We start from the raw sequence: 14,615 nt of genomic DNA, 5'->3' as shown, positions 1-14,615 counted from the left end.
ATCAAGAATATCTATTTGAGTCTCTCACATCTTCTAGCTGTGTGATAATGGGCAAATAACTTAATGGCTTTCAGCCTCAACTTCCCTATCTGAAAGATGAGTATAATAACACTGTAGTATTATTACAAGGTTATTATGAAGATCAAATGAGATAACATGTATAAAGTACTTTGCACACCTTAAAGTGATATATAAATGCTAATTATTATTCTACTTACAGACTGATTTCATATACTGTTCCCTACATGCTACTCATTCCAGACAAACTTAAGAATATGCTATTTCCTATACTCTAACAGTCATTGGAATATAGCATGTTTTCCCACTACTTCTATTGGTATCAAAAATAATAACTTTTGTATCATGTTCTAAGGTTTATAAAGCACATTATCTCTTTTCATTCTTATATAAATCTGATGAGATAGGAACAACAGATCTTACCATCCCCATTTTACAGATAAATAAATGGAGGTCAAGAGAAATTTAGTGTCTTTCCAAGGGTCAGCATAGCTATTAAATGATACCTAAGTCCAGATATGAACCCAGGTCTTAAAGAACCCTATTGCAGATTCTGTGGTAAGAAAGAGTGTCTTGTAGTTCTGAACTTGGAGTCTGATAATGAATTTCACAGGGTATGTGATTTCACATCTTAGCTCTAATGTTTGCTAACTGTGGGATCCTGGATCAGTCACTTTCTCTGATAAAAGTAAGTTTCAACATACCCTTTCTATAGAATGGATGTTATGATGATATCTGTACAACCCAGTGCCAGTGTGATAAGAAAAGTCCTATATAAAATTAAAATAATTACATTGATGTGAGATGTAATTACTAGGGATTTGAAGCAATTGTAGCCCATCTTTCTGCTACAATCTTATATTTAGGTACCCAATGCCTTGGTCAACGTTGTGGACTTTATGAACCCCATCATCCTGCGACAGGTGTTCCTGGGTAATCAGGATAAGTGTCCAATATTGCAAGCAAGGTAAGCAGGATTATATGTACTGGTCTGGTTCATGAGACTTGCTGGCATCCAGCTGTTAGCCCATATAGTTCTTCATATGATGCTCCATCATTTTTGGAAACCAGAGGTTTGGAAGAAACTTCTATCTCCTGGAACTGCCTAGTTTAATGTGTGCCTAACCCTATTCCCTTCTTATGATGTATGGTCCTAGCACACAGCATCTACCTCCTTAGGTCTGTTATGAGGAACTAAAGATAAAATATTCATAAAGAGTTTTGTAAATTTTAATATTCAGTCTTTTTCAGTTGTGTCTGACTCACTGTGACCCATTTGAAGTTTTCTTGACAAAGATACTAGAGTGGTTTGCCATTTCCTTCTCCAACCAATTTATAGATAAGGAAACTGAGGCAGCCAGGGTTAGGTGACTTGCTCAGGTTCAAACACCTAGTGTCTCAAGGCAGATATGAACTCAGAAACTTGAGTCTTCTTGAGACTCAGTACTAATTGGTGTGCTACCTAGGTACCCCATAAACTTTAAAGAAAATTGTTAGTTATTATTTATGTTATTATCATTATTATGGATTTAGTTTAGTTGGATTTAGTCTAAGGAGACCTAGGTTCAGGTGCCAGATCTGTTTCTTACAGATGTGAGTTTGTGTGGGTCACTTAATCTACCAAGCTTCAAATGACTATTGTGAGGGAAACACAATTGGTAAATTGTATAGTTTTCTGCTATTGTGAGTAACTGATTATCCTGGCTTCTATTGCCTGAAGGCTAGGTGTGTTATATCTCACCCTTCCCTCCAGGATTCTTATTTGACTGGGTTCTTTGCCAATGGTTACAGGTCCCAATGATGGCCTTCCTATGGTACATCCCCTAAACCCCAATTCCATCTAGCTACTAAGAGATTAGTTTTTACAAAAAAAATTGACTTCAAAGATAGGCACTTTACCTCAGTTCTTATAGAACTCTGTTTTCAAATCCAAGTCCTTCCCCTTCTCCCAGGTTTGAATCCCAGGTACCCTAGCTTCTCCAGATTTCCCTGCTGGGGTGGCTGACTGCAATATCCCAAATCCCATGGACCTGGAGGTCTAGCACCTGAAAGTGTGAAGGCAAGATGACACAGAACAGAAATAAACATCCTCTGGTTCAGTTCTGAGAGCTAATGCAAAAGGGGGAGGGAAGTTATCTCTCCTCCCAGTTCTGTCCATGGCACTCACCCTATGGAGTGAACTGTAATCTTCATCCCCTGTACAAAGCAATAATGGAACAAAAGAGACACTGTCTTAGTCTAGCCAGTTTTAAAGGTGCAGACTATTCTGGCTTCAGGACCATTCAAAGGAGGCCATTCCCACCCACAAGTAGGGTACCTCCATGATCTCCAAAGGATCTGGGCATGCCAAGGACAATTCTTATATGAGGAGTAGGGATAGCCCCAGGAGACGATTTAATGTGAGGGGGATAATATATATTGGTATTGGAGTATTTTCTCTGTTCACATTTTCTTCTGATAGTCTGAAGGTGACCTTGAGTTCTGAAAGGTTTATGAAGGTGATGGGGCTCAAGCTCTGGTAGGTTCTAATCAAGCTACAAAAGCACCAAGATCAAACCTAGTAATAGACTCTCCTCCTAGACCCAGTCTAGCAAGGTTCTGAGAAGCTCCCTACCAGAAGACTGACCTATGTGGGATATATTTTCTTCAACAATTCATGAAAACTGTCTCTTAATTTTGATCAGAAGTCATGTATGATCTGTCTGCATGGCAAGAGGTCTGACACCAAATGAAATCATGAACCACAGATAGGGAGCTAGAAAAGGCTGCTACCATGTACCCTCGTTTTAACAGCTGAGAGAACTGAGACTGCAAAGTCACAAAGTTCCTTAGTCCAAGTGCCATTCACTTTCCTATTGTTAATATAGATTGCCTCTCAGTTCTTGAAGCACAGGCATGAAAAGGTGCTGTAGAAAATGCCAGATAATAACATCACATGGATAATGAGGATTATATACTTGTCTTCACAATGTGTGAGGGAAGGGGCTAGAAAGAAGAAGAATTTGGAACTCAAATTTTTTAAAAAAGAGATGCTAAAAATAAATAAATATGTGTGTATGTGTGTGTGTGTGTGTGTGTGTGTGTGTATAAAAGTGGGAGATATTAAGTTAGTAGTCCTAGGGTTGAATCCCAAGTTTGATATTTCTTTCGTATCTGAATGACTTTAGGGAACTCAAGCCTGAGTCTCCTCGTCTATGAAATGAAGTGGTCAGACTAGGTGATCTGTCAGATCTGTTACAACTCAGAATCTATGATCCTAAAAGTATTCAGGCAAGCAATTGCTCCCAATTAATTTGAATAATAGTTAATTTTTGTAACTTGTTGACTTCCCTCTATTCAGTCTTTATTTAATATCCTACTCAGTTGCCAGATAGTGTCATTGATATCAGAAAATTAATATTTAGGGATACATGGTAGTCTTGAACCAGACCTGGTCAATAGACTGAGAGTATAGAAGGAACTGTCCTGGCAATACCTTCAGGTTCAACCAAAACCAGTTGCCCTGGCCCAAAGTCAGGTTTACTTGATGCCAAGACAATCCTTCTGTGACCTTTCTCTCTCATCATATTACAGCTATTTGTGTAACTGCCTCCTAACAGTCAGAGAAGGCTCTCCAGAACTGGCCAGAATGAAAGAAGTCATCAAGGCTTACCAGGTAAGATACAGAGACAGAGTACCTCTTTGTGTCCTCCCCATCACTGACACACCTTACCCCTAGAGAATGGGAATGAGCCAGTTAATAGAATTTGAGGGCCCACCAACCTAGCAGCCTCCTGACATGGGCTTTCTTATATGAGATGAGCATTTCATCCCCTCCCCCCTTCTCAGATCTAATGCTTCCTCCTTGAACCTCAGGTCATCCCATGCTCTCCTATCATTTTCTAACTTTATGCCCATGTCACATACCTCTTATTTGATTATAAGTTTCCCAAAGGCCAGTACTTATTGAATCATGCATCATTGTCATCTCAGCACCTTGTGAAAGGCATTATAGATAATGATACTAAATAAATATTGAACTGAATTAAATTGATCTACCCTTATTAGTTGAAGCTGCTGTTTTCCATCAGAATTTCATTATTTTCCATAATTTACCTTAACCCTGATTCTTTTCAGTTCCAGAGTTAGCAAATTCAACTGCTTGGTTTATCATAATATGTTCATTCAAACTACAATGCCCAAAAAGACCCATCAGAAATAGGTTCTCCATCTGAGAAGGGATGAGATGAAGTAGAGCAGAACAGAGTAGATCAAGGTGGCAGGAAACTTGACCCTGATGTGGTTTCTCTGGGTAACCTTGTGCAAGGCCCCTTTGGGTGTCAATTAGCTGATCTATAAAATCAAGTTTCTACTAAGTAATTTCTAAGGACCTTCCCACTCTGTTCTCATGCTGCTGACAATTTTCCAACAAAAAGTTGTCCATTTGGTTTTCTTGATGCATGTATTCTCATAGAATAATAGATTTAGAATTAGCAGGGAACTTAGAAGTCATCTAGCCCAATCCCCTTATATTCAATGACTTGACCAAGGTCACAAAAACAGTAAATTCCAGAACCACCTACAAACTTAGATAGTCTGACTTTAAATCCAAGTCCCTTTCTATTATTCCATGCTGCCCCCAGACTTGGTGTAAAACTATAAATAAAAAGGGTGACCAGACCTATCTCCTTGGAAGAGTAAATGAATTTGCTTAGGAAGTGATCCTGAGCCAAGTCTCAATACTGGATGGAAAGAAGGGCATAGAGGTTTTGGAGGGAGATTTGAAGTGAAAGTGTAAAGGCACCACCTTCTCAGATGTGGGTGTTTAGTAACTGCTTTCTGACTATAAGAGCTAATGACGTGGGGAGCATGATATCCAAAAGGACATTTCCATCCAGAAATGATAACTTGGGCATTGAATCCAGGATGTTCCTCTTTCTCTGTTCCAGACCAGCATCCGAGAATTGGTGGAGTCAGGACGCTACGACACTAGAGAGAACTTCACAGTGGTACTACAGCCTTTTCTTGAAAACACCAAAATTGCCTTCCAACCGGTATGACCCCTTCTTCTGCTCCTATGTATTATTCACTTAAATTCACCTTTTTTATACTTCTTCCATATCTCTACTTCTCCTCTTTCAAAGTCCAATTTGCCTTCTCCATGAAACTTGCCCTGGAATAAATGTCTTACACTTAGGTTCAAAAAATCAACTTCACAAGTAAAAGGTAAAAGCAGCTTGATAAGGCAGCAGTTTTCTTGAGAGAAAAAAAATCTAGGGGTTTTGGTGGAGGTTTAGAGAGGTCAAATGATTTGACCAAGGTCACACAGCTAGTGTCTGAGTCAACAACTGAATTTTCTTCTTCTTAACTCAAGGTTCAGCCCACTATATTTTACCACCTGCATGCTTCTAAAAAGAAAAGACTTACTAGGGTAAAAAAAATGGGGAAGAGAGGGGCAGCTAGGTGGCACAGTGGATAGAGCACCGTCCCTGGAGTCAGGAGTACCTGAGTTCAAATCTAGCCTCAGACACTTTTAGAGTCAGTTTGTTAGGGGCGGCTAGGTGGCGTAACCGGCCTTGGAATCAGGAGTACCTGGGCTCAAATCCGGTCTCAAACACTTAATAATTACCTAGCTGTGTGGCCTTGGGCAAGCCACTTAACCCCATTTGCCTTGCAAAAACCTAAAAAAAAAAAAAAGAGTCAGTTGTTAAATATTTACCAGTATTACCCTGGGAGGTCACAATAATCTTTTTTTTAAATGTTTGAAGGACTGTCAGATGAACAGAGTATATATGTTCTGCTTGGCCCCAGAAGGCAGAATTAGGACCAATGGGTAGAAGATGCAAAGAGGCAAATTGAAGTTTCACATGAACAGAAACTGACCCAAGTTCAGGGGTCAAGGAGTTAGAAAGAGCTGTCCCAAGATGAAGATTTTCAAACAAAAATTAGATATTTACCTGTTTTGGGAATACTGTAGAGGACATTTATATGCATTTGAAATAGGTGACTTCTGAGGCCCTAAATAACTGACATTCTGTGATTCCCCACCAGCAACCCCCATCCTCGGCTAAACATGCTGTTCGCTCCTCTGTTTTCCCAGCGCACTTTGCCTAGACCTCTCTTCTGGCTCATCACACTTAATTCTATACACATTAAGAACATGAGCTGCTTGAAGGCAAGGGTCATATTGTTTTTCATCTCAGTATCCCCAGCTTGGAGCACAGTGCTCAAAGTTCAAATCAGTTTATTACATTCCCAGGGTTAGTGACAGACTGAACTATTTAAGGGAAATGGAAAAAAGGAGGTACTCAGTTGTGAAGGAGCAATTCTGTTGTGTTCTCAGATCTGAAAAAGAGAACATGAAAGAGATCTGAAAGTAATATGTTTTCAGAACTGAAAAAGAGAACATGAGAGAGAGAGAGAGAGATCTGAAAGTGGCCTAGATCCCTCCTCTCCCCCCACCCTTTCTACTAAACCCATTCTTCATTGGTGGGTGGTAGGAAGGAGGAATGAGTAATACCAACTGCTCATATGGGATTCAATAAAGTCCTTGAAACTAGTGAGAGAGAATGGTATGAGACACAGAATCATTGTCAAAACAGCTCTGCATGTACCTGACCCTTGGACCAGAGCTCCCATTTATCCCAACCTAAGGCCACCAGGGTCTAATCAGCCTTAGGAATGTTCCTCTTCTGATTGACTGACAAAGTCAGCAAGCAGCATAGCTCTGCTTTTTCTAAGGTTTTTTTCTCATTTGTGCCCTAGGCTGGGATATTATATGTATGCCTAATAAATAATGAATTGCTTTTCCTGGATTTTAAAAGAGAAATTAAAGGGGAAAAGGAGGAGGAGGGCATGTTACCTGAAGCTTAATTAAGTAAGTCACTCGAGCCTGCCAAACCACAGGGCTTTTTAATGATTCCTTCTTTTTTTTTTTTGAGTAGAAACAGAGAATAAATGATTTCCTCTTAAAACAAGTCAATTCTGTGAAAGAGCTGATGATTCACAAATCTGTAAGACGTACAGAGATTAGCTCGCTTGCCTATCCCCATTAGTCTTCAGAATATTACATTATACCATCTAAGTCCAGATTAATAAAAATGGAAACTCCTTGAGGCCAGGGACAGTTTCATGGTTTTTATCTTTAAATCTCAAGCAACTTTTACATAGTTTATTTAATAAATGTTTGTTTAAGTTAAATACTAGAATTCTAATCAACAATCCACTTTTCTCCCTTGGAATTCCAAAAATATCTCGGTTTTTACCTTTCTTATGCCTTTATATGTGTTTTATTCTTTATGAATAGAATATATCTTGTTTATTAGGTTATAATCTCTAGGTTGGGGCTCTTTTTCTTATTTATCTCTCTTGTCCTAGACTAACACAGAGCCTTTTACACAAAATAAACATTCAGTACATGATATCCACCCACCTGGGCTGTTAGTGACTCCTTCAAACAAATAAAACACAAACAAAAATCACTCTGTAGCTATCTAGTACCTGCATGTTATGTGTTATGTTAGGTGAGCTTACTGAAGTCAAGGACTTTTTGGTGAATTTTGTCTGAATGAATGCCAAGGGACCTTCACATATGATAAAGGCTTGTTGATTGTTTTATTTTAATTGTTTTTAGTTAATAAAAACAAAAACCTATCTTCTCTCTCATTATCCCTCCTCATTAAGAAAACAAAAAAATAAAACTAGTCATAAGCATGAGTCGTCAAGTAAAACAAATTTTCCTATTGGACATCTCTCTCCAAAATATACCTCAATCTGCATTTTCACCCCTCTTTTAGGAGATGGAAAGCTTGCTTTATCAGGAGTACTCTGGAATCTTGGTTGGTCATTGCATTGATCTAAATCTTCAAATTGTCTTTCCAATATCATAGTTATATATAAATTGTTTTGGTTCTGCTCACTTTATTCTACATAAATGCATACAAGTCTTCCTGGATTGCTCTATCACCCCCCATCATCATTTCTTACAGAACAATAGTATTTCATCACACTCCCTCAGTTTCCAGTTCTTTGACACCATGAAAAAAAAAGAGTTGCTATAATTGCTTTTGTACATATGGGACCTTTTCCTCTTTCTTTAATCTCTTTGGAATAAAGACTTACTGGTATCAGAGAGTCAAAGGTTGTGTCCACTATAATAACCTTTTGGGCAACATTCCTAATTGTTTCCAAGAATGGTTGGACTTGTTCATATTTTCCAACAGTGCATTAAGTTACCTATTTTCCCATAGCCCCCCACCCCCCAACATTTGTCAGTTTCCCTTTATCTTTATTTTTCCAATCTGAAGGGCATGAGGTGGAATTTTAGAGTTGTTTTAATTTGCATTTCTCTAATTATTAGTGATTTGGGGAATTTTTATATGGATATGGATGGTGTGAATTTTTTTCTGTTTTCATTCTTTAATCATATCCTTTAACAATTTACCAGTTGGGGATAGCTCTAATTCTTGTAAATTTGAGCCAGTTCTTATACATTTTATCAGAGAAACTTGCTACAAAGATTCCCCCCCCCCTTACCTGCTTCTCTTCTACTTTTACCTGCATTGCTTTTGTTTATACAAAATCTTTTTAATTTTATGCGATCAAAATTGTCTATTTTATTTTCTGTGATCCTTTTGGTCTTATGATTATTTGTGAACTCTTCCCTTATCCCTAGCTCTGACAGATAATTCCTTCCTCACTCCTCTAATTTATATCATCTTATCTTTAAGTCATGCACCTCTTTGGAGTTTATCTTGATCTAGAGTATTAGATATTGATCTATACCTAATTTTTTTTTAAATTTTATTTATTTAAGGTGACAGGGTCAAGTGATTTGCCCAAGGTCACATAGCTAAGTAATTATTAAGTGTCTGAAGTCAGATTTGAACTTGGGTTCTCCTGATTCCAGGGCCAGTGCTCTATCCACTGTGACACTTAGCTACCCCGATCTATATCTAATTTCTACCAGACTGCTTTTTGGTTTTCTCAACAGTTTTTGTCAAATAGTGAATTTATATCTTGGGATATTTGGAGTTTATCAAATATGACTGTTCTTATTTGCATCTGTTTAGTATATACCCAGTCTGTTCCATTGATCATCTTTTCTATTTTTAATCTGTACCAAATTGTTTAGATAATTACTGTTCTGCAATATAGTTTGAAATCCAGGAATGCTAAGTCCCCTTCCTACCCATTTTCTTTATTATTGTATCCCCTGAAAATTCTTTTTTCTTTTTTCTTTTTTTTGGTTTTTGCAAGGCAGTTGGAGATAAGTGACTTGCCCAAGGTCACACAGCTAAGTAATTATTAAGAGCCTGAGGCTATATTTGAACTTAGATCCTCCTGAGTCCAGGGCCTGTAACCAATTCACTGCACTACCTAGCTACCCCCTCCCTTGAAAATTCTTGATTTTTTTGTTTCTTCAAATGAATTTGGCCATTTTTTTAAAAAGATCTATAAAGTAATTCTTTGGCAATTTTATTGGTATAACACCTACTAAATAAATTAATTGTGTCATTTTTATTATATTGAATCACCTACTCATAGAAAGTAATATTTCTCTAATTACTTAAGTCTGATTTTATTTGTATAAAGCATATTTTGGATTTATATTTATATAGTCTCTATGTGTAGATTTCCAAGTAATTTGTATTTTTTGTAATTATATTAAATGGATTTTTTTTCCTATTGCTTCCTGCTGGATTTGTTTATACTATGCAGACATACTGATGATTTACATAAGTTTATATATGTGTATATATATATATATATATATATATATTGCAACTTTGTGGAAATTATTGTTTCAATTAGTTTTTTAGTTGACTCTCTAGGGTACTCTAAGTAAACCTTATCATCCAAAAAAAAAAAAAGCAATAATTTTGCTGCTTCTTTGCCCTATGCCTATTCCCTCACTCTCTTTTTCTTGTTTTTATCACTATGATTGGTATTTCTATCACTAGAGAGAATAATAATGGTAATAATAGATCCCAGTCTTACTGGAAAGGCTGCTAGTTTATCCCCTGTTATAGATCATGCCAACTCTTGGTTTTAAAAAAGTATCATTTAGGGGGCAGCTAGGTGACACAGTGGATGGAGCACCGGCCCTGGAGTCAGGAGCACTTGAGTTCAAATCCAGCCTCAGACACTTAATAATTACCTAGCTTTGTGGCCTTGGGCAAGCCACTTAACCCCATTGCCTTGCAAAAACTAAAATAATAATAATAATAATAATAATAATAATAATAATAATAATAAGTATCCTTTATCATATTAAGGAAATGTCCTTTTTTCCTATGCCTTCTAATTATTTTTCAAAAAACAGGAATGAGTCTTTTTTTAATCTTGTCAAAACTCTGTGTCTAATTCTGTATCTATTGCTATAAGCATATAAATTTTATTGTTTTTGTATGCTGAATAATTGATCAATTAAATGAAATTTAATTAATTTTTTCCCATCAGGATGGAAGCCCAGATGTCTCCTTCTTTGCCCCAGACTGTATCCACCCAAGTCAGAAATTCCACTCCCAGCTTTCCAGAGCTCTTTGGAACAATATGGTAACTGACCAGGGGGCTTATATTTACACCAGAGATGGACAAGTTTATGACTTTAAATCATTAGCCTTCCTGCAGATAAGGAGCCAGGTATAATGATTGACTGATACTTGGGTTATATAAGTCAGAGGAAGAACAGTGATGATACTACAGAATTCCCAATTCCATTGTCATCATATGACTAGAGATTGCTCCAACATTATGGGATCTGTGTTCTCACTGTGTTTCTTCCAACAATGCCCCTCACAGTCCATCCATTACTGCCAGTTCTAGTAGGAGGTGGTACCTGAATATAGGGACAAAGTGTTGACTGGATTAAGCCGAAGGTCTAACTTTTGTGACTGTAAACAAGTCATTTAGCCATCCTGGTTTTCAATTTCCTCTTCTTTAAAATGATGGCATTTGACATGATGGCATCTGAGATCACTTCTGACTCTAAATCTGTGATCTCATAATCTAGCAATCTTCCTGTTGGCTCACCACTGAGGGTCCACCTGTCATGCTATGGGTTTTCTACTAGATCAGGAAACTCTTAACTGAGTATTCATGAACTTTTTAAAAAACATATTTTGATAACTTTATCTCAATATAATGGTTTCCTTTATAATCTTATATATTTTATTTTATGCATTTAAAACCATAATTTTAAATAAAGGTCCATAGCCTTAATCAGACTAACTGCCAAAGGGTATTACATATTTTTATGAAACATAAATAGGTGAAGAACCCCTGCCCTAGATTTTTTACATTGTATGGGTATCTTTGAACACATGAGTTATTCATTAATTGTTCCTTATCTGGCTATGTAAATGTCCTATCTTTTTTCTTTCTATTTAAACATTTTTTGATTATATGTTCATTAAATAAGAATGAGCTCTCATTGGCATGAGAGCAATCAAACTGGTCGATCAAATTATGGCAGACAGAGAGAAAAGGAGTAAGATGATGATTTTCCTTCCAGTCAAACTAGAAAAGATGGAGTGAAGAACAGAAAGAGTATTGCTAGTAAATACCACAGTTAAATAATAAATATTGTAATTCAATGGTTCAGTCATATCTGTCTCTGTGTCCCTTGGACCATAGCATGCCAATACTGTCCATGAAGTTTTCTTAGCAAAGATACTTTAGTGATTTGCATTGCTTTCTCCATTGCATCAAGGCAAACAGACCAAGTGCCTTGCCCAGGGTCATACAGGTAGTATCTAAAGCAGGATTTGAATTCAGTTCTTCCTGATTCTACTGCTCTATCCACTGAGTCACCTAGTTGCCATTGGATATCATATAGTAGCTGTTCATCATTTTTTGCCATGGACTGCTTTTCAGTCTGGTGAAGCCTATAGACCCTTTCTCGGAAGGATGTTTTTAAACTATAAAATAAAATACATGGGATTAAAAACAAAGTCAATTATATTGAAATAATGTTATCATGTTTTAAAAAAAAACCAAGTTTGCCAACTTCAAATGAAAAACCTCTGTTCTTGTCTAGAAACAACACAAAATGGCTCTGTTAGAGAGCCTGGCTCCACAGAACTTAGAAATTCCTGAAGGAAGCCTTTACCTGGGATGGAACCAAGGAATGTCAGAGGAGACAAATCCACTAATCTCCATTACAGCTTCTGTTTTTTCTTTTTATAGCTTCAACCTTTAGGTAAAAAGATGGATTTCCTGGATTTGGCAGCAGATATAGTTCTGTCCTGCCCAACTCAGGTAATAAAGCTCATTTTTGCTCCTTCCCATAGGGATCATAGTTGTGACCTTTCCTTTGAACTGCTCTCCTTCACCTGTCCTATTTCAACCCCTTTTACCTTCAGATACTGCCAATGCCAATTTCCTTAGTTTTACCTTTTCCACTAAATTGGGAAAGATTGCTTGGAAATGATGGTCTTTGAGATGGGCCCCAAGTAGTTTGATTGAGAAGGGAATAGTAAGTATAGTTCTGGAAATGGGAGAAAAGGGCCAAAGCAACTTAAGAGAAGATTTCTATAATAAAGGTAATGTAAGCAAGACAGAGAGGAAAAACAGCCAGACAACCATGGATAGCCCTTTGAGAAGTAGAGTGACGTGATAAGAGAATCTATCCAGAAAACTCTTTGTAAGGCTGGCTGGCAAAGGAAGAGCAGACAATCATTTTGGGGAGTTGTTCAAGAGCAAAATATTGAAGAATCTCTTTATAAACCATTATGATGCCCAACTGCTTTTAAGAGAGAGAAGTGGAATCTGGAGAAAGTATTTTTTTTTAATTTTTTGGCTTTTTTTAAAATCAAGAATGGAAATGAAAGGGGGAAACTCAAGAACTAGGCAGAGAGAAACTAGTAGGATTGGAAAGAATCGCTTTAAAGATGAACATTTGAGCACTTACTCAGAAACTGATTTTGAAATGGGGATAGGATGGAAGAGCAATTTGAAATTCAAATGTTTCCTGCTTTCCCAGCTAATCTGCCACTGGTAACTATTTTTTTATAAAACCAAATTAGACTAAAATCAGAGAGTAAGAGATAAGATAGTATATAACAATGGAAAAAATTGGATGAGTTCTGGAATCAGGTGACTTAGGTTTAAATCTCAGTTCTACTATTTTATTCTGTGTCTTTGAGTAAATTACTTTGGCAATGTGTTAAGTATGGTACAAAAAGAAGCAAAAGAATCCCTGGCCTTGAGGAGCTTACAATCTTTTTTTTTTTTAATGTTATTTTTTTGGAATTTTACAATTTTTCCCATAATCTCACTTCCTCCACCCCCCCCACAACAGAAGGCAGTCTGTTAGTCTTTACATTACTTCCATAGTATACATTGATCTAAATTGAATGTGATGAGAGAGAAATCATAGAGGAGCTTACAATCTAATGGGGAAGGCAACAGGCAAACAAATACATACAAACACATACAGGCAAATAGAAAGCAATTAACAGAGGGAAAACATTGGAAGTGAGATAAGTTAGGAAAGGCTTCCAGTAAGAGATGGCCTTTTAATTAAGACTAGAAGCCAGAAAGGTCAGTAGGCAAAGGGAAGGAAGAAGAGTTACTTTCTCTAGACCTCAGTTAGCTGTAAATTGAAGGAGTTGGGCTAGGAGTCATGTAAGATAGAGGAAGTGATAGTTGTGGGCTTTGCTACCATATTGAGTGAATGGAGGAGGGGACTAGGAGCCAAATTGTTGTAGTCAGTCAATATTAAGCCTTGTGTCTCTTGCTAAACATTGAAGATTTATAGAAAAGCAAAAACATTCTCAAGTTCTAATGCAAATAAATATCCACAAGATATGTACAGTGTAAGTAGTCCTTCAAATTTTTGTCCTTCCCTATATTTCTACAAGCTCATCCAGGAAGTTCACCTCTGCCTGCTCCACAGACTAACCAAGAAAAAGCTTCACTTTTTTTTTATCTTTGCCATACATTCAATGGGTGGCATTGTGCAAATTATTTAATTTCAGACTCTCTTCAAATAGGTGTGTTAATAGAGTCACATTTAAGGAGTCATTCCACAATTTAACCAATATTTCTTTAGCATTTACCATGTGCAAGATCTATCACCAAAATATTCCTTCTGTCACTGTAGCATGCCAATGACACTCGATTTTGAAAGTTGGTAACTGAAATTCTACAAAGCTAGGCTGGCAATGCATTCAAGTCAATTGTCTCAGATTTGGCTTAAGAAACTTGTTATGGGATGAGCTACAGGAGGAAAATTCTTTTTTTGCCACAGCCTCTCTTAGAGCCTGAATGGCACTCACACCTTTGAAATAAGCTGCTAGAAATATATTCAAGGCTAGATGCTGTGGGAGAGACAAAGATAAATAATAGCATTTCTATTATATTTTAAGATTTGCGAAGTACTTAAATATGTTGTCTCAATTTTATCCTAACAATAGCCCTATGACTTAGGGAATATTATCTTCATTTTACAGATTAAATAAAAAGCTGAATCTGAGAGAGGTTAAGTGACTTGCCCAGAGTCTTGTAGGCAATAAATATCTGAGACTGGATTTGAACTTAGGTCTTCTTGTCTCCAGCCCAGTGCTCTATTCACCATCTTTCCATGCACCAAAGTTCTTACAACCTCAATATTA

General features: G+C 37.0%; 1 protein-coding gene across 5 annotated transcripts in view; it reads left to right on the top strand.

Moving 5' to 3' along the window:
• The window catches only part of PLB1 (phospholipase B1), a 224,008-nt gene that overhangs the window by 144,321 nt on the left and 65,072 nt on the right, over positions 1–14,615 (top strand). For all 5 annotated transcript variants that reach the window (XM_074209801.1, XM_074209798.1, XM_074209799.1 and 2 more), the window contains 5 exons: positions 885–985; positions 3,592–3,673; positions 4,947–5,051; positions 10,459–10,554; positions 12,187–12,258. In XM_074209801.1, coding sequence (XP_074065902.1) covers positions 885–985; positions 3,592–3,673; positions 4,947–5,051; positions 10,459–10,554; positions 12,187–12,258 — 456 coding nt within the window. The remainder of the gene's footprint in view (positions 1–884; positions 986–3,591; positions 3,674–4,946; positions 5,052–10,458; positions 10,555–12,186; positions 12,259–14,615) is intronic.

The sequence above is a fragment of the Macrotis lagotis genome, chromosome 1, assembly GCF_037893015.1.
Source record: "Macrotis lagotis isolate mMagLag1 chromosome 1, bilby.v1.9.chrom.fasta, whole genome shotgun sequence".
In the NCBI taxonomy this organism is placed as follows: domain Eukaryota; kingdom Metazoa; phylum Chordata; class Mammalia; order Peramelemorphia; family Peramelidae; genus Macrotis; species Macrotis lagotis.
The sequence above is the reverse complement of the archived record's forward strand: the minus strand, read 5'-3'. Positions and strand labels throughout refer to the sequence as shown.